This window comes from Pteropus medius, unplaced genomic scaffold (genome assembly GCF_902729225.1).
Source record: "Pteropus medius unplaced genomic scaffold, Ma_sr-lr_union100, whole genome shotgun sequence".
Lineage (NCBI taxonomy): Eukaryota > Metazoa > Chordata > Mammalia > Chiroptera > Pteropodidae > Pteropus > Pteropus medius.
The window spans coordinates 8,105,395-8,129,311 of record NW_024354500.1 but is presented as its reverse complement, the minus strand read 5'-3'; the positions used below and the strand labels follow the sequence as shown (position 1 = coordinate 8,129,311).

The 23,917-nt window shown below is 37.0% G+C and overlaps 2 protein-coding genes, 1 non-coding gene and 1 pseudogene across 3 annotated transcripts in view; 3 read left to right on the top strand and 1 right to left on the bottom strand.

Annotated features, from left to right (window-relative positions):
• Window positions 1-12,510, bottom strand: part of RNGTT (RNA guanylyltransferase and 5'-phosphatase) — a 241,283-nt gene extending 228,773 nt beyond the window's left edge. Inside the window, 4 exon segments of the mRNA XM_039853170.1 lie at window positions 3,845-3,933; window positions 4,023-4,126; window positions 7,248-7,357; window positions 12,214-12,510. Coding sequence (XP_039709104.1) covers window positions 3,845-3,933; window positions 4,023-4,126; window positions 7,248-7,357; window positions 12,214-12,277 — 367 coding nt within the window. The 5' untranslated portion in view covers window positions 12,278-12,510.
• Window positions 12,511-12,654: 144 nt separating this feature from the next.
• On the top strand, window positions 12,655-14,237 carry LOC120594957 (40S ribosomal protein S4, X isoform-like). Its single transcript, XM_039853171.1, has 2 exons — window positions 12,655-12,909; window positions 13,099-14,237. The coding sequence occupies exon 2, from the start codon at window positions 13,106-13,108 to the stop codon at window positions 13,898-13,900; it is 795 nt and encodes a 264-aa protein (XP_039709105.1). The 5' UTR covers window positions 12,655-12,909; window positions 13,099-13,105; the 3' UTR covers window positions 13,901-14,237.
• Window positions 14,238-16,838: 2,601 nt separating this feature from the next.
• On the top strand, window positions 16,839-16,957 carry LOC120595063 (5S ribosomal RNA). Its single transcript, XR_005650762.1, has one exon. It is a non-coding gene; the product is annotated as a 5S ribosomal RNA (ribosomal RNA).
• A 4,360-nt stretch (window positions 16,958-21,317) lies between these two features.
• LOC120595128 (uncharacterized) lies at window positions 21,318-21,433 on the top strand (annotated as a pseudogene).
• The last annotated feature ends 2,484 nt before the right edge of the window (window positions 21,434-23,917 follow it).

Here is a 23,917-nt window from a genome sequence, read left to right as displayed (position 1 = left end):
AACTTTACATTTTCACTAAGCCTACAGCATTATCCCACAACCAGGCTAACTTCATGAATTACCAATTACATCAGCTAATTTAAAAATGATAAAGAGCAGCTCTGAAAATAAATGAGTCTAATTTTTGCCATGTCATAAATGTTATACTGTTGGTCACATGTATGCTTCAGCAAGAATGAAAGCAAGGCTGATGAAAATTCCATCACTGACACTAAAACATAATTAAAATACTCTAAAAGCAGGCCACTTAAGCTTGATTTTTACCTCCTTTTGTTTAAAAAGGTGTTATCAGCAATCAGCTCTAAAACCAGTTTCTGTTATTGTATTCAGAATATTACTACAATAAATAATTGCCAAAACAACCTGTGCTCCAAAACTTGGCAGGCCCAAAGCAAATGTTTCCACTTCAAACCAGATAACCAGAATCACTACCTGTGATATAAGACATATATAATAATATGTGATATATTGTAGCAAAGTTCTATAATTTTTATAACCTGTAAAACACTCAATTTAGAAATTTTCCTATTAGTTCTTTCAAGAATACAAGTGGTCAATTTATAACAAGAGTAAACTTATTTTCCTAAACATGAAAGTGTTAATCTTTCTGAAATCATGCATGTGATTCCAGATATTAAGACTTCTTGACTGCCCTCCTCTAAATTCTACAAGTGTATTTAACATATGCCCCTACAATGGCTTCGCTCAAATAAGAAAACAGTTGTTTTTAATCATTCAAATAAAGGTCTCAGTGCTATTTTAGGCTGTTTATATTCTTCTAGTCTTATACCTAAATGTGTGTGTGTGTGTGTGTGTGTGTACATCTTACACATATCCTTATGTGTAAATATATACACACTTCCATATCGAATACTTTATGTCATATATTCCCATGTTATTGTTCTTCTGTTAAAGAGTACATACTGTACAATATAAATAGCCTGCTTTTACCACATATGTAAGCTTTTATTACAAAGGAAGCTGTGATGAAATTCCTTTCACATAAATCTTTATTTCAATCTCTGACTACTTCCTTAAAATAAATTCTTAGATTTCATCTTGATCAAAGTGTATGAACACTTTCAAGGCTCCTGAGAAATATCACCAAATTGTGCCTCCAGAGAGGCTGTGTCAATTAACACTCAAATTAACAATGTATGAGTGTACCCATTTTATTTAATCCTTCACATGATTTTTTAGATCTTTGCCAATGTGATGGGAGAAAGTAATAATACATATTTTAATTTGTATCGCTTATTAACAAGTGAGAAGAAAATCTTTCACATTTCTCGGCTATTTGTATTTCATCTTTTATAAACTACATTTTCATTGCTTTCTATATTTTTCTACTAAGAAATGCCTCTTTTGCCTACTGGATTATAAAACCTCTTTGTATATGAAAATATTAACTTTTTACCTGTTATATATGCTTCAAATATTTTTCCTAATTTGTCAAATATCTTTTTGCTTTGTTTCTGTTGTGGTTTATAGTACAGAAATTTTTTTCACCTTTATATGCTCAATCTAGAAACCAGCGGAACAAATAATTAAGAGATTTGGACTTTGAGGTCACAAACTGCATTAAAAATCTGGTTTAAACACTTTTTAGATGTGAGAAAATGGGCAAACTACTTAATTTTTCTAAGAGTCAGTTTCTTTCTCTATAAAATGGAGATACTGACACATAACACATAGAGCTGTTAAGAGGATTACATTCATTCGTTCCCTCATTCACTCTTCGTTTCCTACCATGTCTGCCAGGCAAATAATAAGAATTCATTATTATTATCATTAAAAAACATTACATATTAATTTTTGACAGCAGTTCTCAAACTTAAATGTGCATAAAAATCACTCAAGACCCTATTTTAAAAAAAAAAGCAAAAACCTAGATTCCTAGGCTTCATTTCCAGTTTTTGATTATGTAAGTTCAGGATAAGGCCGTAAAACACATTCTTAATAAGCATTATCAGGTAAGCAGTCCAGGAATACTCCAAAAAGAAATACTTGTTCAAGAATTCTGCCTTTGGCAATAGACGGAATATCCTTCCTCACACCAGAATTAAGTAAATACTGACCTGTATTTTCTCCTATTATCCTTATGGGTTCTTTTAAAAATATTTAACCCATCTAAAATATATTTTATTATATTGTGGCTAATATATTTTATTATATAGTGGCTGTCTCTCAACACCATTTGTTGAATAATCACCCTTCCCCCTCTGATTCGAAAAGATCTCCTCTACCACCAAGAAACTCTTAGTTTCCACTGTTCTACCACATGTTTTAATAACTGGTAAGGAAAATTCCCTCATTACTTTTGCTTTTCAAAATTTTCTTGCTCGTAATCTTGCCTATTTGATTTGCCAATTTTTTTCTGTCATATATAAATAAATATTTATTGACTTAATAGAGGCAGTGGCATTTACGAATAGAAATTAACTTCATAATAATTCTCCCAAAGTCTCGCTGGGATTTTGCTTGGAATTACATTTAAAAACTGAAATTAATTAGAAACAAATAATGTCTCTCCGTTTCTTCAGGTCTTTTAATATGCAAGTATATTTTCTTTATAAAGACCACTTAGTAATTATATTCTTTGTTTTATATTTCCATTATAGACAACTCAGATTGCTTAGGATCTGATCTAAGTTCTAACCTCTACTAGCTTGTGCAAGATAATGAGATAATGTATGTAAAATGTGCAGTACTGAGAGAAAATGTTCGATGAATGTTAGCCAATATTAGTAACGATAAAATTAATGACACCATTCTCTATATTTTCTAACTAGTTACTGCTTATTTGCAGGAAAGTTGCTGGTATTTTCTTATTTATCTATGACCAAAAATATCCCCTGAACTTTCTTATTATTCTTAACATTTTTTTAGTTAATTCTCTGGATGAGAATACTAGCTGCTTAAAATTTTAAAAAATAGCAAAAAAAAAAAAAAAAAGGCATTGACAACACAAAAAAAAAATTTTTTTAATATTACCAACAAAAATTAAAAGGCAAATGAATTGGAAAATTTTCCAATAGTACATATAAGTAATTTATGGCATCTACCTATCAGTAAAAAAATCATTCAATAAGCTGTACTGAAACAAATGATTGGTTATAATTAAAAACATTTAAATTGGATTCTCAATTCAAACCATATGCCAATATAAATACCAGAGAGAACAAAAAAAAAACCCGAAACCAAAATGTCGCTTAAGTAAACGTCATTTTTTTTTAATTTACTTATTTATTATTTATTGCCTGCCTTCCCCAACCTGCCACCCCCACTCCCAACCACACTAGAATATAAACTCTAGAAGAGCAGAGACTTTTTTTGTTTCCTGCACTGATATATTCCAAGATCGTTTACCTGGCAAAGAGGAACGATCAGTAAATATCTGCTGAAAGAACTGTTCATCAACAGAATAGATAAGCTGTAGTATATTCAGACGATGGAATACTACACAGTAGCAAAAATGAACATCAGTTACATATACCATCGTAGATCACTCTCAGATAATGAGCAAAAAAAGTTTCAGAATAACACATATGGTATACAATGCAAAATTATAAAAAATAAATATGAAGTGTTTAAGGTAGTTTCCCAATAGTACACCCGAAGATAGGCAATTAGGGCTATATCTTGAAAAATATAAAAACTACAAAAATACATTTATTTTATAGTTCACAAAAGTTAATCTATTATTTCAATAAACATTTCTTGGTGGTTACTTAAAAAAGGGAAGGGAAAAAAAAACCTCCATATCAACTCACTTGCAAAGAAGAGAATGGAAATCCAATCCCAAAGTAAAATAGTCACAGGGGTAAAGGAAAGTCAAACATACCTATAAGTTCAGGTGGGTTTCTTTCATTAAATCGCTCACACAGACGAATAAATGTCTCTGTATTCTCAGCTGTAGGGCACTCGCCATGTCTAGTAATATGAAAAAAAAAATTTTAAAGAAGAGATTACAAATTTCAGCAGAAGGTTTCAATATTAAAGAATCTTAATATATGACTTACCCTTTACACTGAAGTTTTATATATTTGATTCCTTCTTTTTCTATGTCATTTCTGTCATAGAACCTTGAAGTATTTGTCAGATCCACCAGCAAGCCCATTTTAACCTTAAAAAAAAAAAAAAGGTCAGATTTACTAGTAACTGAACTTGTTCCAAAACAAGTTGACTAAATGACAATACTCCAGTTCATCCAGTTCATCCATCTACACTGAAGGAGATTTTATGTTCACTCTGTCAATGAACTATTAACAATGTAAGGACCACTTATCCAAGTCTTATTCAAGGAACTAGAATTTAGAAGGCACTAACTGAATGAAATAAATTAACTCCCCAAAAAATAAAGGCACAAAAACATAAGCAAAACAGACTCCACTTCAACATCATAAAAGTCTACCTAAAAAAGCAAACACTGATATAGTTTTCTGCATGTCATTACCCCTATGATTTATTAGACAAGAGGCTAGAGCAGGGATAGCATCTATCTGAACTACACCCTACCTGAGCTCCAGGCACACATCAATCCAGCATTCCAAGCAACCATCAGTACATCATATGTTAGGCAGTTAAATTCTAAAGCAAGTATACAGGGTAAAAAGTGTATACGGTGAAAATTCCCTTGTAAATTCTTTAAATAATCAATAAATAACAGTATGCATGGCATATTTGTGCATCTCATTGAAGACTGACTCCTAACTCTCAGCCAGTTTTTCTTCCTGCATTGGAACAAAAATCATTTTCTTCTGTCAAGTGCTAACTGACGTAATTGGCTTGTGTTTAGGGGCTATGTGGTTTGAAAAATCTTTAACAACTAGAATCACATTCAGCCTGGCAAGACAGTCTTGCCCAGAAATGCACACCTGAACTGAGCCAAAAAATTAAATAAATAAAAGTTAACCATACATCTTCCGCCTCATTCTAACAATTTAGAAAGTATAGATTATTTCTCTTGCCATACTTCAAATATGGAGTTGTTATTTTTCTCTCTTTTGTTGTTTTTGCATTTTTGAGTATCTATTGTTATTTTTCTCTCTTTTGTTGTTTTTGCATTTTTCAGTACCTATTGTTAGATTTGCCTAAATGAGAATAGTCTACATAATGATTCAATTCCATTGTTATAGGGGGGGAAAATGACAAAAACATTTAAATTTCACACATAATAAAACAGACAAAATTGTGTGCTTTAAAATATAACTAGCTGCCATAATGTGCTCTACTGATTTTTCCAGATTCCTTAGCTCTTGTGTAGATGAGAGACATGTCTACGAATCAGGTTAGCTCTTACTTTCAGGAAATGTATTTTTACATTCTGATGGTATTTTCTATAATTTGCCACCCCGGACCTACTTCTTTACCCACAGCTTCTGCAGTGATCTTAATTCCTTCAGAGGTATACATTACCAAATACAAAGATTCAGATACTATATTACAACTTCTCAATGAGTTAGAATTAGAACCCATGTTGTTTATCTCCAGGTTCAAAATGAGAAGTGAATGTAAAGTAAATCTCTAACCATGAAGCAAAGATAATAATAGTATTACCTCAGAGTTGTTTATGATGTTTAAATGAAGTCCTTACTCTGTGTCAAGCACTATTCTACATGCTTTACATGCACTAATTTTATTTACAGATAAGGAAACTGAAACATGAAGAGACTGTGTAACTTGCCCACAAAGCTGTAAGTGACAAACTGGAATTCAAACCCAGTCTGTCTGGTTTCTAAGTCCAAGTTCTTAGCATACTACCTAAGAAATATTTAATGGTTTATATATGTTAACTATGACTTTCAATGCAATTATTGATAACAAAAATAAAAATTTTAGGTTTATGAGCTAAAATAAAAGATATAAAGAAAAGACTCAAAACTACACCAAGAAAAGGGATGAGTAAAAGGTTTTCAAAACCTAAGTGGTAAGAGGAGCCTTGCACATAATGAGCACTAATATTTGTTGTATGTACTAATATATAGCATACCAAGAGTATAAAATAGAAGAGTAACAAAGATTGGTGTTATGAGTTGAATTATGTCCTAACTTCCTATGAATATGACCTTATTTGGAAATAGGGTTACAGAGTCTTTGCAACTGTAATCAAGTTAAAATGAAGTCATACTGGATTAGGGTACCCTTTTAAGAGAAAAATTTGGACACAGATACGCACAGGAAGAATATCAACAAGGGAGAGAGAATTGATGGAAGTGCAAGCCATGGAATGCCAAGATTGTTGGCAATCACGAGAAGCTAGGAGAAAAGAATGAAAAACATTCTCCCTCCAGGCCTCCAGAAAGAACCAACCTCACCAACACCTTGATTTGGAACTTACAGCCTCCGGAACTGTGAGAGAATAAAGGTCTGTTGTTTTAAGCCACCTAGTTTGTGGTAACTTGTTACAGCAGCCCTGGGAAACTAATACTGGCACATTCTTATAAAATTAACCATGCACTCAGAAATCATATTCTTGGCTATTTATCCCAGAAAAATGAAAACACGTTCACACAAACACCTGTACATGAACATTCACGGCAGCTTTGTTCCCAATACCCCACAACTGGAAACAACTCAAAATGGCTAAAAGGTTATTTAATCATTCAGCAGAAGAATGGTTAAATTCTAACACATCCATACAACTGAATATTATTCAGCAATAAAAAGGAACAAACTTTCTGTTGATACATGCAACAATTTAGATAGACCTCAAGGGCACTGTGCTTAGTGAAAAAAAAAAGCCAATCCCAAAAGGTCATATACTGTTTTATTCCATTTACATAAAATTTTCAAAATGACCAAACTACGGAGATGGAGGACAATTAGCAGCTGCCTGAGGGAAAGGGGCTGGGAAGAGGGTCTGACTATAAAGGGGTAGTATGAGGGAGTTCCTTTGTGGAGACGGAATAGTTCTTTGACTACCACCACAAACCTGTACATTGAATCAAACTGCAAAGAACCATGCACACATACACACAAATAAATGCATTTAAAAACTGCTAAAAACTAAATAAGTTCTACAATCTAGTCAACAGTTCTGAACCACTGTCAATTTCCTGCTTCTGATATTGTACTGCAGTTATATAAAATGTCACCACTGGGAAAAAACTGGGTGGAGGGTCATAGAACTCTGTATACAATTTTTGCAATATTTCAAAACAGAAGGTTGGGTTTTTTTAAGCCACCTGAAGAACAAGAGTGGGATAAAGTATATTAAATCAGTATCAAAATGTTTTGTTTCTTACCTTCAGACTCTTTAGATAATTTGAGAGCATACTGGGATGGAACCGATTTTCTTCAGCAACTTGACTATCGTATCTTGGTCCTAACATTGTCTTCAGAGGTAAGAATCTTCCTAAACAACATGAGAATGGGTAACAATTTTCATTAAAAAAAAAAAGTTCCAAGTTAAAACTCTATTAGCAATTCTCAAAATCACTCTGTTAAAATGTTTTAAACTGTTCATGAAGTACTCTTGATCAAAACTATACTTTTAAAAGGTATTGCCTTAGAACTTTTAGGGACAACATAAATTCTAGAAATTGACAATCATATATAATAGCAAAAGAGAAATTCCCAGGTAATGGAACTTCCATAAAGACTCTTAAGTTCTAAACCATTCCATTAAAAGTTATTGCCTTAAAATCTTTAAAGATACAGTACTAGAGAACTGAAAATGAAGTGAATCAAATTGATTCTTTAAAATTCCTAATTATACCTTTTTAACATGAGCTTGGAACTTTCCCCCTCTTATGGACCTTATCCTACATCTCAGAATAAGAATTATGCTGAGAGACATGCTAACCAAAATCACTCTACAAACAACTATCGGTGATTATAATTTCAGCAAGACTAAATGACCTTTTTGGCCTTCTTTTCTGAATCACAATATAAGCATAGGGGAAGTCACTTTATATAATCACTTTATATAAATCACCTATTTTTAACTGATTTAAATTTTAAAACACAATAAAATCAGTAAGAATAAATATCTACCTAAAATACATCTGAGTGAAATCTTAATATGTCCAAAGGCTTTAACCTAAATTTCAGAAACAAATAATTTTTTTTAAATCTTTTTCTACAAGACCACTCAAGATCACTAATAACCTCTACAGTGCAAAATCCAAAGGTCAATTCTCAGCTCTCAAACAACTAATCACTTTTTAATTCAAGAGAGAGCTTTTGAAACATTTTTTGCACTTGGCTTTGAAGACACATCCTCCTGGTTTTCCTCCTATCTCTCTGGCTTCTCCTTCTCAGTCTCCTTTACTGGCTCCTCTTTATCTCACTGATCCTTCAATGTTTTGTCCCAGGGCTGTCCTTGGACCTCCTTTCTATCTTACACTCACTCTCCTGGCATCTCATCTAGTCTCATAGCTTTAAAAGCCATCAATGTGCTGATGACTCACAAATGTGTATCTCCAGCCCAAACCTCTCCCTTAACTCTAGACTCAGATATGAAAATGCTTGGCTTAGTCTCTACTTATTATCTAACAGTAGTCTCAGACTTGATATCCAAATCTGAGCTTTCAATATTCAAACTTCCAAAGCTGCTCCTCTCATGGTCTTCCCTATCACAGCAAATGGTAACATCATCTTTTTAATAGCTTAGGCCAAACTCTTTAGTTATCCTTGATTCCTCTCTTTCTTGCACACCCCATATCCAATCCATCAGCAAATCCTATCACATATATCTTAAAAATATATCCAGAATCTGAGCACTTTTCACCACCTCTACCATTATTTCACCTAGATCATTATACTTCATTTAGTTTATTTAACAGATATTTAATGAGCGCCTATCATGTACGAGACATTGTTCTAGCTGCATGGAATACATAAGTGAAAAGAAAAAAAACAGATAAACTCTCACCCTGATAGAGCTTAGACTCTACTGGGAAAAGATAAACTGTAAACAATAAATGTAATAAATAAGTAAAAAATATGGTATAAGATTCATCCCACTAGACCCTCTCTCCAACTATCTAGCAAACTTCTATTTATTCAAGATAATTTATGTATCAGCTCCTCTGGGAAGTCTTCCCTGATCCCCTTCGTCTTACCCATCTCCTCTTACCCAAAGAAAGGATTAGATTCATTACCTCTGGTATCCCATAATATTCTAGAATACAGTCACTACTCTATTTATTACAACAGAATTGTGTTTAAAAATGATGGTTTGCTACTCCAATGAGACTACGTGCTGTTTAAGGTGAAGGACTATATCATAATCATCTCCCTAGCCCCAAGGAGTAGCAAAAGTAGATATTCAAATATCTGCTAACAAAAATGACTTCAAAGTCACTATCACAAACTGTCTCATGTTTATATTCCCAGTTAGTTCCTAGTAAGTTCTTTAGATATAGTAGGCACAAAATAATTTAATGTTGAATGATCTTTAAGAAATGTGAAGTTGTTTTCTTCAGTGTTCACCTGAAATCTATCACTCAGAAGGAGAATAAAAGAATTCTTCAGAAATAAAGCTTGGCCTTATCTCCAAGAGCTCTCCTTCATTAGTAATCTGGTTTAATTAGAGAAGTTGACCTCAAAGTAGAACAGACTATATATAATTAGTACCTTATTTCTGATACAGGAAAATGATGACCTTCTAGTACTAATAAAATGCATCCTAATGTTTACAATGAGAAAATTTAATTTAAGCAGGCATAGCATTTTCCTATATATGCAAAATATCAAGTTAAGCAATAAGCATGGATTACTTTAATAATTAGAAAAAACTAAGAGGAAAAACTAAGAGGAGGTAGAGAATGGGAATGGGAATGATTCCTTACTTTTCGCTACAGCTTGCAAGAATACAGCTAGTAATTCTTGCTTGGCTACTATAAAACACTGCTAACCATTCATTTCCAAAATTCACAATGTGGCATGAATACTTCTAGGACACAGAAAGACAGAACTTTAAAGGAAACTCAAAGACACATCAAGAATTCTATGTTGCATTCACTTTACTTTCTAATAAGCATCACAAGCTGAAGCACTATTTATCGCTAGCAATGATCCAGTTTGTCAGGAGGCCTGCGGATCCATCCAGGGACCACAGTCAATTAGGTAAGTGAGCTTAGTGACTCACTGAACAATAATAATTAAGAATCCAGCTTTTGGGGGCCAAAATATTCCTATATAATATAAAGGAAAAACTTTATTCCTGACTCTTCATACCCAGCAGCCAATATTCTGATATGTCACTGCTATCCTGCAGACCATATTAAAATTTTGATTATTAAACTGCTTTCCTAATTCTAAAAAAAAAAATCTCTTTGACAAAAACTACTTTATGATTATTTTTCTCACAAATCAGCATAGCAAATAACAAACGAAAGGATCTGGGAAACAAGCTCCAGGCTAGAAAAGAAGCTAGACATGTGAGTTTAGAGGTTTTTTCATAACTCCCGTGAGAAAACAACATGTATAAAGAAAGGATTCAATATCAAATTAGAGATGGCAAGGAGAAAAAATGTCAAAATGACTGGAGAGTAAGCTCTATAAATAAAACGTAAAGAATTGTGATCAATTCATTTGAGGAAAATACAAGTTATCAAGAACTGTTTTCATTACAAATGGATACAAAAAATGGTTAGAACATAAAGAAAATTATTTCATTTTTCATTAAAGAAAAAGATTTCCTCACCTTAAGACTTGCTTAGGTTATCTTTCAGTACCACTTTTATCCATCGTTTATATGGCTTTACTGACTAAAGCTTTTATATAAAATGTGAAGAAAAGCTGACAAACTAGAAGCAGCAGAAAACTTGAATAAAAAATGACTTACAGAATCTCCTCTTCCAACAATTTTATATAACTAAACATGGCCCACCACAAAAACCTTTCATTTTTGTTTCAAAACACCATCTAGAAAAAGCATACATCCAAAGAAAGGACTTATATTTACAATACATAAAGAACTCTAATAACTAAAAAATAAGATAAGCAACCCAATTTTAAAATTAGCAAAAGATTTGGACACTTCACAAAAGAAGGTATGTGAATTGCCAAGAAGCACGTGAAAAGATGCTCAACATGAAACCACAATAAGATATTATTAAACACCTATTACAGTGGGTAAAATTAAAAAGACTGATCATACCAAGTGTTGGAGAGGATGTTGAGAAAATAGAACAATCATATATTGATGATGGAAATGTAAAATGTTAAGACTCTGATAAAGAGTTTGGCATTTTTTTAAAAGATTAAATGAACACCTACTATATAATCCATCGCTATCCTAAAAATTTACATAAGTGAAAGCATATGTCTATACAAAGAATTGCATATATATGTGAATTTGTAATAACCAAAAACTAAAAACCCAAATGACCATCAAGTAAATGAATAAACAAATTGTACTGTAACAATGGAATACTACTCAGCAATAAAAAGGGATGAACTATTGCTACATGAGAACATAGATATATCTCAAAATAATAATGCTGAGTGAAAGAAGCCAGAGATCTCCCCTCAAAGAGTACATACACAATGTTTCTCTTTATTTAAAAATGTATAAAAATTCAAATTAATCTATAGGGACAAAGCAGATCAGTGGTTGCCTGAGGAGGGAGGGATTACAAAAGGGCAGAGGAGACTTTCTGGGGTGATGGGTTATGTTCACCACCCTTGCGGTAATGGTTTCATGGGTTGTTTCATAGAATATGTGTGCGTATAGCCGACATTTATTAAACTGTACGCTTTAAAGTTTGTTATGTGTCCAACTCAACGAAGATGAAGAAATCCATAATAACAAGTCATTTAAACAATTTTTTTAAACTGCATTCTCTTGCCGATCCATTACACCGCAGGGAACTGCTCCGCCTCTTTAGCCTTCCTCTACCTCAAGCGCGACACTTGTTCCTTCCCCTTCCAAGTACCCTGAAAGGTTCACAAACTTATGATTAAGCTTCAAAGTATTGCCCACTGTACTCTTGGGTCCTCAGCTCCTGTTACAGAAACCTCCAGTCGACGTTCCTGTCCGCAACACTTAGCCTTACTGTATAGTGACAAGTGGCCCCACGCACCGACCCACCCGCCTCCAGTCCAAGTTCCCAAACACTCATCCACGCAGCTTCATCGAACCAAGCACATCTCAGTCATTAAATACCACTAGCAAATACAAACACCGAAAGCTGCGACCCTCAAACGGCCCACCCCAGGACCGCCGGTGGGCGGGGACTCGAACACCCCTCTCGGGATTACCTGCCACCGGCTGGCCCCTCCGCGGACAGTTGAGCCACCGCGGCGGGATCTTGTTGTGAGCCATGTCTCGGAGCTACGCAGAGCCGCCCCCTTCGCCAACGCTCACCGCCTCTGCCGCCGCCTCCTGGCGGTCCGTTCCGCACCCGAGGTGCGAGGCACCCGAACCCCCGCAGAGGTCCGAATTCCAGCCGCTCCTACTCGAATAACGTCAGGGACTGCGCGCCACTTTCATTCAGGCTCAATTCCATGGCTCTAAGCGAGCCCATAATGCACCGCTACTTCCGCCCCCCAAGCCCCACCCTCTTCTTTCCGAGGTCAGAGGGAAAAAGGGAAGCTCCGCGGAGAGATGGGAAGGAGTTAAGGCCCAAGCGAATGAGAGGCGGTAGTTTTCTCTCGCTCCGCCCCGCCGAGATCCCGGCGCGCTCGTAAAACAGTTTGCGCAGGCGCAGTTGCTCTCGTAGGGGCTGGAGGGACGACATCCATTTTGTTTTCGCATCCCGGCAGCCGGTAGAAACTGCCCAAGAAGGGTAGAGCACGCTCTTTCCGTGCGTAGACTGGGCCGCAGTTTTCTTCAGGGCATCAACTTTATTAATGAAAGAGGCCTTCCTGCAGTTATCGCACAGCTCAAGAGCCTGATCGCCCTTTTTTTGGCCAAGTTTGGCGTCCCGACAGTTTCTGAGTTTGATTTGGAATTTGGTAAGTTTTCCCTGAGGTGGATTAGGGAAAGCAGTTTTAGAGTAGTTCCAAGGGCGAGTGATTAGAGCACCAGAAATGAATTTCTCTTCCGGGGGAGAGGGAGGAGTACTTCTAAGGATCTATTAAATATCTGAAATTAGTTCAAAAACTTCTGTTTAAAGAGTTTTGTTTGCCTCTTTCCGTACCCAGCGCAGCCATGGCTCGTGGTCCCAAGAAGCATCTGAAGCGCGTAGCAGCTCCAAAGCATTGGATGCTGGATAAACTGACGGGTGTGTTTGCTCCTCGTCCATCTACCGGTCCCCACAAGCTGAGAGAATGTCTCCCTCTTATCATTTTCCTGAGAAACAGACTGAAGTATGCCCTAACAGGAGATGAAGTGAAGAAGATTTGCATGCAGCGGTTTATCAAGATTGATGGCAAGGTCCGAACTGATGTAACCTATCCTGCTGGTTTTATGGATGTCATCAGCATTGACAAGACCGGAGAGAATTTCCGACTGATTTATGACACCAAAGGTCGCTTTGCTGTTCATCGTATTACACCTGAGGAGGCCAAGTACAAATTGTGTAAAGTAAGAAAGATCTTTGTGGGCACAAAAGGAATCCCTCATCTGGTGACTCATGATGCTCGCACCATCCGCTACCCCGATCCTCTCATCAAAGTGAACGACACCGTTCAGATTGATTTGGGGACTGGCAAAATTACTGATTTCATCAAGTTTGACACTAGTAACCTGTGTATGGTGACCGGAGGGGCTAACTTGGGAAGAATTGGTGTGATCACCAACAGAGAGAAACACCCTGGCTCTTTTGATGTGGTTCATGTGAAAGATGCCAATGGCAACAGCTTCGCCACCCGGCTCTCCAACATTTTCGTTATTGGCAAAGGCAACAAACCGTGGATTTCTCTTCCCCGTGGCAAGGGTATCCGCCTCACCATTGCTGAAGAGAGAGACAAGAGACTGGCAGCCAAACAGCAGTGGGTGAAATGATCTCTAGGCGACAGATTGGAAAAGTCTTTGTACCTAATTAAAGATAAATATAGCATGAAAAAAAGTTTTGTTTGTACATTTCTAGAGCAAAGTGTCAAACTGTATTTGGGAGTCTCAGAAAGTCCATGTCTCAAAGTTACTAATGTGTATAATTGACAAAGGCAGGAATCACCTAATGGAATACCACTATGTGGTGGTGGTCTCCTTTGCCTTAAATGGTCTTTCCATTCCAGTTAAGCAGGGGTGATTGGAAGCATTTTATAAACACTGGTAATAAGGCTTTCTTTGTGTAGTTGACTAAATTATTAAATACAAGCTGGACAATGGTAAATTGTAATGTAGCAGCTTGGCTTTAAGCACCAATGCTCTATTTGAATTGCAAGAGTGAAGTTTAGGGGAATATATCTTAAAGAATCAGTGGGAATCCTGAGCAGCTCAACCCCTAAATGCTTGGGCCCTCTCAGTATGAGTCAGTTCCATAAATAGGGTCCAATGGCTACCTCTTTGGAAGAGCCTCACTCCTGGTCTGTCCCACTGTTGTATCTGCTGAGATCTTTTAGTGAAACTGCCCCTCCTCCCCTGACAAGACAAAGTAAAACTTGTTTTTTTACCAGCCGGCATCCTGCCTACATGATTCCCAATTCTCTGCTAGCAGAGAGCATGACTCTGCCTACACCTTGATTTCAGACTTCTAGCCTCCAAAAAGGTGGAAATAAATTTGGTTTTTTAAGTCAAGTTTATTGAGATATAATACAGTTTCATGACTTGAATGTGTAAATCTCCAAATGTTCCCTCACACCCCTTTGTAATCTTTCCCGACTCCAAGGTCCTGGTACCACTGATCTCTGACTCATTTTACCTTTTCTGGAATATATAAACAAAATCATATAACATGTAGCCTTCTGTCTGACTTTTTTCCCTTAGTGTAATGCATTTGAGATTGTTGTTTTAAGCCTTTCAGTTTGGGGTACTTTTTTATACCAGCTCTACAAAACAAATACAAGGCCCTAAAAAATCTGGATCTACCCCTATTCTACCCATGCTCCCTGGTTCTAAAGCTCTTGGATCTAGTGTGTCCTCTGTACCAAAATCCCTGGCCCTAGTATAAATGCAGACAACTTTTCCCAAGCCATTTTAAATTTACTTGGTGCACTCGGGGTTTTAGTGCCCAAAAGTCTGTTCTACAGAACTCAGACATTCGGCCACAAATACTAGATTACTGTTTACTGTAACAGCACTGGGGTCTTCAAAGGCAGAAACTGCTAGGTGTCTATCTCTTTGGGTGGCAAGCATTAATTCAAGTATTTGCTAGTATCTCCAGAGTCCTCAGTGGCTAGAAGTCTACTGTCCCTGAAGTGGGATTCTACCCCAGAAAATGCCCTCAGACCCAGCGGTTCATCTTCTATCAAAAGGCTCCCCCACTGTATTAGTTTCCTAGGGCTGCCAGATGGCCACAAACTGGGAGGCTTAAAACAGCAAAAAATTTATTCTCTCAGTGCTAGAGACTACAAGTTAAAAATCAAAGTGTTGGCAAGATCATGCTCATTCCAAAGCCTCTAAGGAAAGATCCTTCCTTGGGTCTTCCAGCCTCTGGTAGCCCCAGGCATTCCTTGGTTCCAACCTCTGTCCCCATCTTCACATGGCCATCTCTCCCCTGTATCTTTGCCTTCACATGGCATTCTCTGCTATGGCTGTGTCCAAATTTCCCTCTTCATATGACAGTCATATTGGATTGGGCCACCCTAATCCAGTATAACTTCATTTTAACTTGATTCCATCTGCAAAGACCGTATTTCCAAATAAGGTCACATTTACAAGTATCTCCAGTAAAATTCAACCCATAGCACCCACCCCTAACTTCTGGAGGCAGGCCCAGGCTCACAGAAACACAAGCTTTTCTGAACCCTGGGAATTTGAGTTTGTCTTCCTTTTTCAGAGAGCCATGTCATTTTTCAGAAAGTCAAAGGCTGAGACAGGCCTTAAAAGTCACCTTCCATGTCCCTCCCTTTGAACACTGCTAGAAGCTACAGAGAATGAAATATGAGCAAACTCAAATTCACCCTGTCTTCCTTCTCCCTACCAACAGTGCTGAGCCTGCTTGAAGAGTTTAAAATGTTCAGTGGCACTCTTTCAAACCTGATCTTCTCATAGGCTCCAGATATTCCCTCAGTGATCAGTGATTTCTAAAGAAAGGCCCAAATTCATGTTTGCACATTGTTAAAAGACAAACAGGCAAAATATAAATGTTAAGAGTTTATTTGAGCAAAGATCAATTCCAAACGGGTAGCGCCAATTCAGAAGTGGTTGGGAGCATTCCAAGGACAGGAGACAGGGGAAAGACACGTAAAGTATAGAGAAGGTGTGGAAGCAAAAAGGAAATTACTTGATTGGCGGTAGCTTAAAACCCAGTTGGCTGTTTGTGATTGGTTGTCGTTAACCTTTTGATTTCGCAACCGAGAGGCATTTACAGGCTTTAAGTTTTGGGGTTGCTTACACAGGCCTCAGTGGCATTAGAACCACCTCAGTCTAATGGCCTCCTTGTTTAATCCATTTAACAACATCAATTTCCCAACAAGGTCTCAACATGAAATGACTCCAGTTCCAGGAGTGCAAATATACACCTAACCCTGAACAGGCTCTACACATAGAGTTCTGATTTTCTGGTGTGGAGGTGGAAAAATTAATTTTCCTCCCACCTTTTTAGGTTCTTCTGACTGGACTAATAATCAAATTAAAATGAGACATTAACAGGAGAAAATGACCAAATATATTACATATGTACTGACAAGAGAAAAATTCTGAGATGTCCTAAATTAAATTACAGCAGTCTGAGGAGTGAAAGAGAAAAGAGGATGTCCTTCCATAGTGTAGCGGTTAGCATGTCTGCTTCACATGCAGAAGGTCCTGGGTTTGCACCCCAGTGGAGCTATGGTCCAGAGTCTACAGCCATGCCACCCTGAACAAGCCTGATCCCATCTGATCTCAGAAGCTAAGCAGGGCCAGGCCTGGTTAGTACTTGGATGGGAGACCACCTAGGAAGACCAGGTGCTGTAGGCATAAATAATAATAAATAATTTTTAAAAAAAGAAAGACAAGAGTATTTAACCGGTTAATAACTACGGGCCAATTAACAAAAGACTGCTCACATTCCTGAATATATCTTGGAGCTTTGAATCAACTTCCGTAGTGATCACTAGGAGCCACCTCATCCTGCTTATGCATGAACTTTCAGGACTGTTGCCCACCACCAATAAAAAATAGTAAATATTTCTTTCTTACAGACAGTGCATCTGTCATAGAACTGCTCCTGCTTCATGTTTTTAACTCTTATCTGTAGCTAATGTAAATTCTTTCAAAACAACTTTTATCTTTCTTCCCCACACATAATGTATAAGAGTCCCTTCAGCTACAAGGTGGACATGTTGCCTGCTCCATCTAGCCCACTTGCTGATGGTTTAGACTTCACACTCCAGGACCTGGTCCTTTTCTGGGTAGCATTTGGCTCAATAAAACCTTTTTTTTTTTTTCAGAAAAGCTTTCAGCCAGGAAAGTTTTTTAACAGTACATACAGGAGTTCCACAAGAATATGAGACCTGAGTATGCATTGGACTTTTGAGGATTATATGCCATTCTGGACTAGGGAGGGGGGGTGTAGGAATCTAGAGATTTAAAGGGAAAGTAGGCAATTCACAAGTAGATGAAAAAAAGCAAACATCTGGTAAACAAATTCTTGCTGGGCCAGTTATAGGAGGCTACCAGGAAAAGCACAGTAAAGGGTAAAGTTTGTTATCCAGATTTAAGTCATTGCCTTCTCTGTTGCTATGATTCTCCTGTGATTAGAAGTCATCCTTCTCTTCCTGGTATTAGAAAGAGAAACACTCCCACAATGGAGATTTCCTTTATAAATGAAAATTAGAAGAGTAACTTATACTCTGTTTTCAGAGCTGCTTCTGTGTCTACTATTTCTCAAAAATAATCAGTTCAAAATAATTCTTATGCCAAAGAAGTACATCACAAGGCAGCATATTCTGCTACCCTTCAGTAGGAAATTCCAGCTCTGGCATTCTTGAAGCTTCCTGCCCTCACTTCTAAGCCTAGAATTATATCTTGGTTCCAGAGACTCAGACAATACATAACCAAGAAAGGGGTGAAAAGAAAGTTGGACCTCTTGTTTACTTAGCTTGCACTGACGCTCCATTCCAGCATTATCTCCTGCTCCCTAGACACACTGTGGGAAAAGAGCATCTTTTGCGAGGCTGGAAATGCTATTACTCAGGCCTAATGTTTTGAGAAATTAATTGGAAATTAATTGGGTGGAGATTTGATGACAGAATAGATTTATCAAATGAGGAAAACATCAAAGGTGACTCCACCCTTTCTTTTCTAAATAGGAAGGTCTCCAAGTTCCCAATCAGCTCCAATAATCTAAGCTATTATTTTTAGTTAAAAAAAAGCATAAAAAGTGTATATATTGGATCATTTCTCCTTAATAGTGAGAAGTTGGAAGTATTTGCATTAAAAAATAAAACTATTTTCTCTACAACTAAAAACTGAACCACATGTGGCCACTAGATGGAGCAAAAAACCAGGTAATCCAACTTCCTACTGCTTTTGTTACCAAGAAAAGTAGGTCAGTGAGTCAGGTTCTTCAATTACATATGCGTGTGCCTATTCCAAAAGTTCAATTTGGCCCCGGTTCACAAAATTCATAATAACAGATGTCAGCCTAACCTACAAGATGCTTAAATAGCACTGACTAGCAGGGTGCCTCTGTTGTGCAGTTTATATAAGTTTCTTCATTGGAAGATATGGAAGATTAAAAGGAAAAACAAATATTTGCTTTCTAAGCGTGACCGTCAGGGCATGAAGGTTTTCAGAGATATAAATAACTATCTGCTTCTGTGTGCCATAAAAAAATTCCTTCTACTGTTTAAATTATGTGGAACGTTGTCTGCCTTTCCATTTGGGAATAATAAAATTTTACGTGTGAATTGTGCCTTACCTTATATAAAATGTTCAGAGATTTTTCTGATTTGAGCTAATCTTCATAGTTCTGTGAGGTAAACATTGCTATCATTTTATAAATAGATCCATTTTATAAATGAGAAAACAGTCTTAGAGAGGTTTAGTAACTTGCCCAAAGCATTGCAGCCAGGAAGCTGAAGAACCAGGCTGTGAGGTGCTGTGTGATGCTAGAACTCACCAGCAGAGGCAGGAAACCTTTGTTGCAATCCAAACTCTGTCACCCATGCGCATTAAACCTTGAAGTAAAAAAATCTCCTTTAAAGGCCTGATGTTTTTATTTTCCATTTGAAAAATAATTAGATGGTTCCTAAGACACTGCACCTTAAACTTAAAAGCACGTAATTGCTGGATTCTTATTAAAATGTAAATTCTGATTTAATAGGTCTGGTGTGGGCTTGAGATTCTCCATTTCTAACAAGCTTGGGAATGATGCCTATGCTGCTGTTCGGAGGACCACACTACCTAGTTTTCCTACTGTGGGAAGCTAATCACTAATATATGCAAAGGAAAACACATCCCAAAACTAAGAAATGGGCAACCATATACCTGCAACAATACTTGCAGTTTGAGATATTCACTAGTAGCTGTCTATTTGAAAAGAACTATTAGCATTGATCTATCTCTAACATCATTTTATGCTTCTAGGTTAATTAGAGCATATTAGATCCTATTGGGTAATAAAACTTTGTTGTTCCAATTATCAGACACCAATATACCTAATCATTTGCTTCTTAGATCAATTGTTTTTTTAATATTGATGATAGCACACCTGGCATCTCAGATGGAACGTATTTCCTATGCAACATCTGATATGAAGCTAATGTCTTTGCTATGTGAAACCATAATCTTACCTAATTACATGCTGAGAAACAGATAAAGCATCTGTTTTCCAAATAAATAACTCCTATATTTCTATACCATCTCCATACTAGAATATTCTTTTATCTCCTTACAGATTCCATTTATTTGCTAGGAATTATTAAACTATAGCATGAGCTTAAGATCAATTGGTCTGAGAGATTTTGCATTTAGTCTATGCAATGCTTTACAATTTACAAAAGCATTTTCACCTATGTTAACTCCTTTGATCCTACAAAAATTTAGTGAATTAGATAGGGAAGATATTTTTTTCTGTGTTGCAGATGAAGAGATGAAGGCTCCAGAAAAGTTCTGATAGATAGGAACACAGCCAGTGTCTCCTGACTCTAAATTCCAAGTGCCTTTCACCTCACCAACCTGCTTTCCTACTCTGCCTTGTGATTCACTGTACATATGAATCTGTGAGCAAAGACTGTGTCCATGCTGTAAAGAGGGAAGAAAGAAATGGAATAAGCTTTGGATTACTTTCTGAAGATAAATGAGGAAATAAAAGTAGTAAATTGAGCTAAGTTAATGGCTAGGGAAAATTTAAGTTTCTGGTGACATATTTCAAAACTGCAGGTTTGGATTCTATAGAACCATAACTTCAAAGGTCATTGACTCACTTCTAGAATGGATATCTTAAACTGGGCCCTAGTTTTAGGCTCAGATGATGTACACTCAAGCCTACTCCCTTCATTCTACTCAAATATCTACTGAATGTTCACTGTGCGTGAAGAAATCTAGGGAATACAAAAATTAAGCCACTTTCTTGAACCATAAAATGCTTATTATTTAATAGGGAGGGTTTATTATCTCAACCGCTCATGTATTGATTCATTTAAAAATATGATTAGTACCTTGCTATGTGCCTTAGCTTATCCTAGGTAGAGAACAATGGCAATGAACAAGACAAGGTCCCTGACCTCAAGGACTTTACTTGGCCAGCATAAGATACAGAAAAAATCAGTATAATAACTGCCACAATGGAGGGCTGCCCCGGTTACCATAGAGTCACAATCTTGAAGAGTCAAAAGAAGCTTCCTGGAGGAAGTGACATTTAAGCTGAGCCAAGTTGGGGTAGAGGTGGGACCATATGTGTAAAGGCTTAGAAGCAATGGTGTGTGGTAAATGTTTCACAACCATCTCTCTGGAGATAGGCAAGGATGCCCTAATGTGTAGATTTTATCAATTTCCTTGGTAAATACTCCCACCATGGTAGACTTTAAGTTACCAACATGACGTTATAAATACAGATTGGGAAGAGAACTGCACCTTGGGTTCTCACAAGCGGAATACAAATTAGCTCTAGAGCACTACCACCTGGAGATAGAAGAACGGGCATCTGGGGAATGACAGCAGCTCTGCATGGTAGGAACACACTGTGCATGGGGGGTGGGAGCAGTGGGCAGCAGAGAGGAATGCAGGTTGAAAAGGGAGTAGTGAGTACGTAGTTCCATACTGTAGAGGTTAGCACGTCTGCTTTACACACAGAAGGTCCTGGGCTCATGCCCCAGTGGAGCCACAGTCCATGGTCTGCAGCCATGCCATCCTGAACAAGCCTGATGTCTGATCTCAGAAGCTAAACAGGTTTGGGCCTGGTTAGTACTTGGATGGGAGACCACCTAGGAAGACCAGGTGCTGTAGGCATAAATAATAATATTAAAAGGGAGTAGTGAGAGGGTAGTCTGGAAGAAGACCACATGCCACTTGAAAGAGTTTGAACTTTATCCCGAGGTAAATATGGAGTCATTTTTAGGAAAGAGAGTGAACTTGTTGAAAGTAATACCTGTAGGCTAATGGGGACAGAAGCCTGATTACAGTACTCTGGTGTGCGAATGAGAAGTGATGAAGTAGACATAAAGAGTGAGGACAGTGAGGCAGACAATATCTGCACTCACCTGTGAAGCTAAGGGAACAAGGAGCTAAAACAGTAACTGTTGGGTAACTTGAAGCCAAAGGGTTTGATTCAGGGATTCTTTTAATATGAAAACAATTTTTGATTATGTTTAAATGAATATGACAAAGAACCAGTGAAGAGGTGAGGGGACTCTGATATAGAGTAAGGTCTCTGAGGGCAGGTAAGGATAGGATCCCAAGTTCAGATGACCTATTACGGGGTAGAGTAATATAAGTACCATGATATTAACCACATTTTCTTAATGCTAAAAAAGGAAAAAAGAGAGAGAGAGAGAGGGAAGGAGAAAGGAGGAGAGGAGGAGAGAAGGAGGAGGAGGAGGAGAAAGGAGGAGGAGGAAGAAAGAAAGAAACCCAAAGTAGTGCTTTGAGGGCAAAACCTTTGTCTGTTCTACTCAGTACTATATCCCCAGCACCTAGAACAATGCCCAGAATAGGTGCTCACCAAGTATTTGCTGAGTGAATTAATGCATGAATGAATAAAAAATAACCATTAATTAGACACACTTTGCGATAGGAATGTGAAAATAATTTTCACACATATTTTCTTTAATTCTTACAACTCTGAGGTAAATGATTATTTCCATTTTACAGATGAGGAATGTGAAGCTTAGAGATATTTAGAAATGGAGTTCAGGGAATCCCCACACACACACACACACAAATATGCTGCTTTGGCATATGGATTATTTTGAGCTAAAGGCATTTGAGAAACAGCAGATGCAGGAAGGACTCTCTGATTTAACCTTTTCTACCTAAAAGCAAACCCTAAAATTTCCCATGAGGAAGGTATCTTCTCTACACCAGAAAGAGGAAGACATCGTTATTATCAGAGACTGGGAGTCGACACTGAAATAGACCTGTACAAACACACTTAGTGAAATAACCCTGGTCTTCCACTTATTTCCACCTCATATGTCTCCTAGCTCCTTGCCGACAATTAACTTCCCCTTACCAAAACCTTTTGATTTGTCATCTCATCACAAATTTATTTCTTTGTCTAAAAAGTATAAAAGCTTCCTGCTCTGGTCACTTCATTCTCTTGGGAAAGCCCCCATGTACATGTAAAAATGTAATAAAATTTGTGTGCTTTTGTCTTGTTAACCTGTTTTACGTCAGTTTAGTTCTTAGGCCCAGCTGAAGATCCTAGAGATTAGAGGAGAATTTTTCCTTCCCTACAGAAATTTGTCATAACCACATAGCTAATGGCTGGCAGACATGGTATTGCATCCAGGTCAATCTGATTCAATGCTGTGCTTGTAATAATGACTAAGATTTTAAGTGTCTGGCTTTTAAACATTCTGTCACTTTGCAGATTACCATATTAGCTAAGTACTAATGCCATAACCCACTACAGACCAATTGAATTGGAAGCCCTGGAGGTGGGGCTCAAGTATCACTAGATTATAAAACTTTCCAAGTGATTCTAATGTGCAGAGAAGACTGGGAACTACTTCATTAGATCACTTCCTAACTTGAGATTATACATATTATCTACCTGCCATTTATTTTGAAGCAACATTTTTGCAGGTACACTAAATAGAACATCTCATTTTCTTTTGGTAAGTAAAGTACCAGGCACACAGTGAGTGTCCTGTAACTGAAAAGTGTTGGTAGTAATATTTATCCATACCTTTATAGAGAAATATCAAATGTTTGAAGTAAAAATTGAAAATATTTGAGAAAGGAAAAGGAAAACTTTTTATTCCAGAATAAGTAGAAATGAGAGAGAGAATACCATAGCAGTTAAACATGAAGCTTGCAGAGCCACAGATCCCAGCCCTAATGCTCACTGTGTGACCTTCAGCAAGTTACTTAACCTCTCTGTGCATTGGTTTCCTCTCCTATAAAATGGAGATGATGATAATACTTACTTCATAGGATTGTTAAGAGAATGAAATGAGTTAATATGTACAAAACATGTAGAGCACGGAATCATCTGTGTCAGCCAGCATTGTTATTTCCTTTCTTTCCCTACTAGAGAAGGAGGATTTTATCTGTTTTATTTCCAACCATATCTTCAGTTCATAGAACAGAGCCTGCCTGCCACAATGTAGCCTCTCCATATGCTTATTATTGTTGTTCTTTTTGAAATGAGATAACTATGTAAAATCAATGTCCATTGAATCTGAAGCTAATAATATAAAATTTGCTGATAAATCATGTTATGTCATCATACTTTCAAAGAAAGACACTTATAGAACCATTTTAAAGATA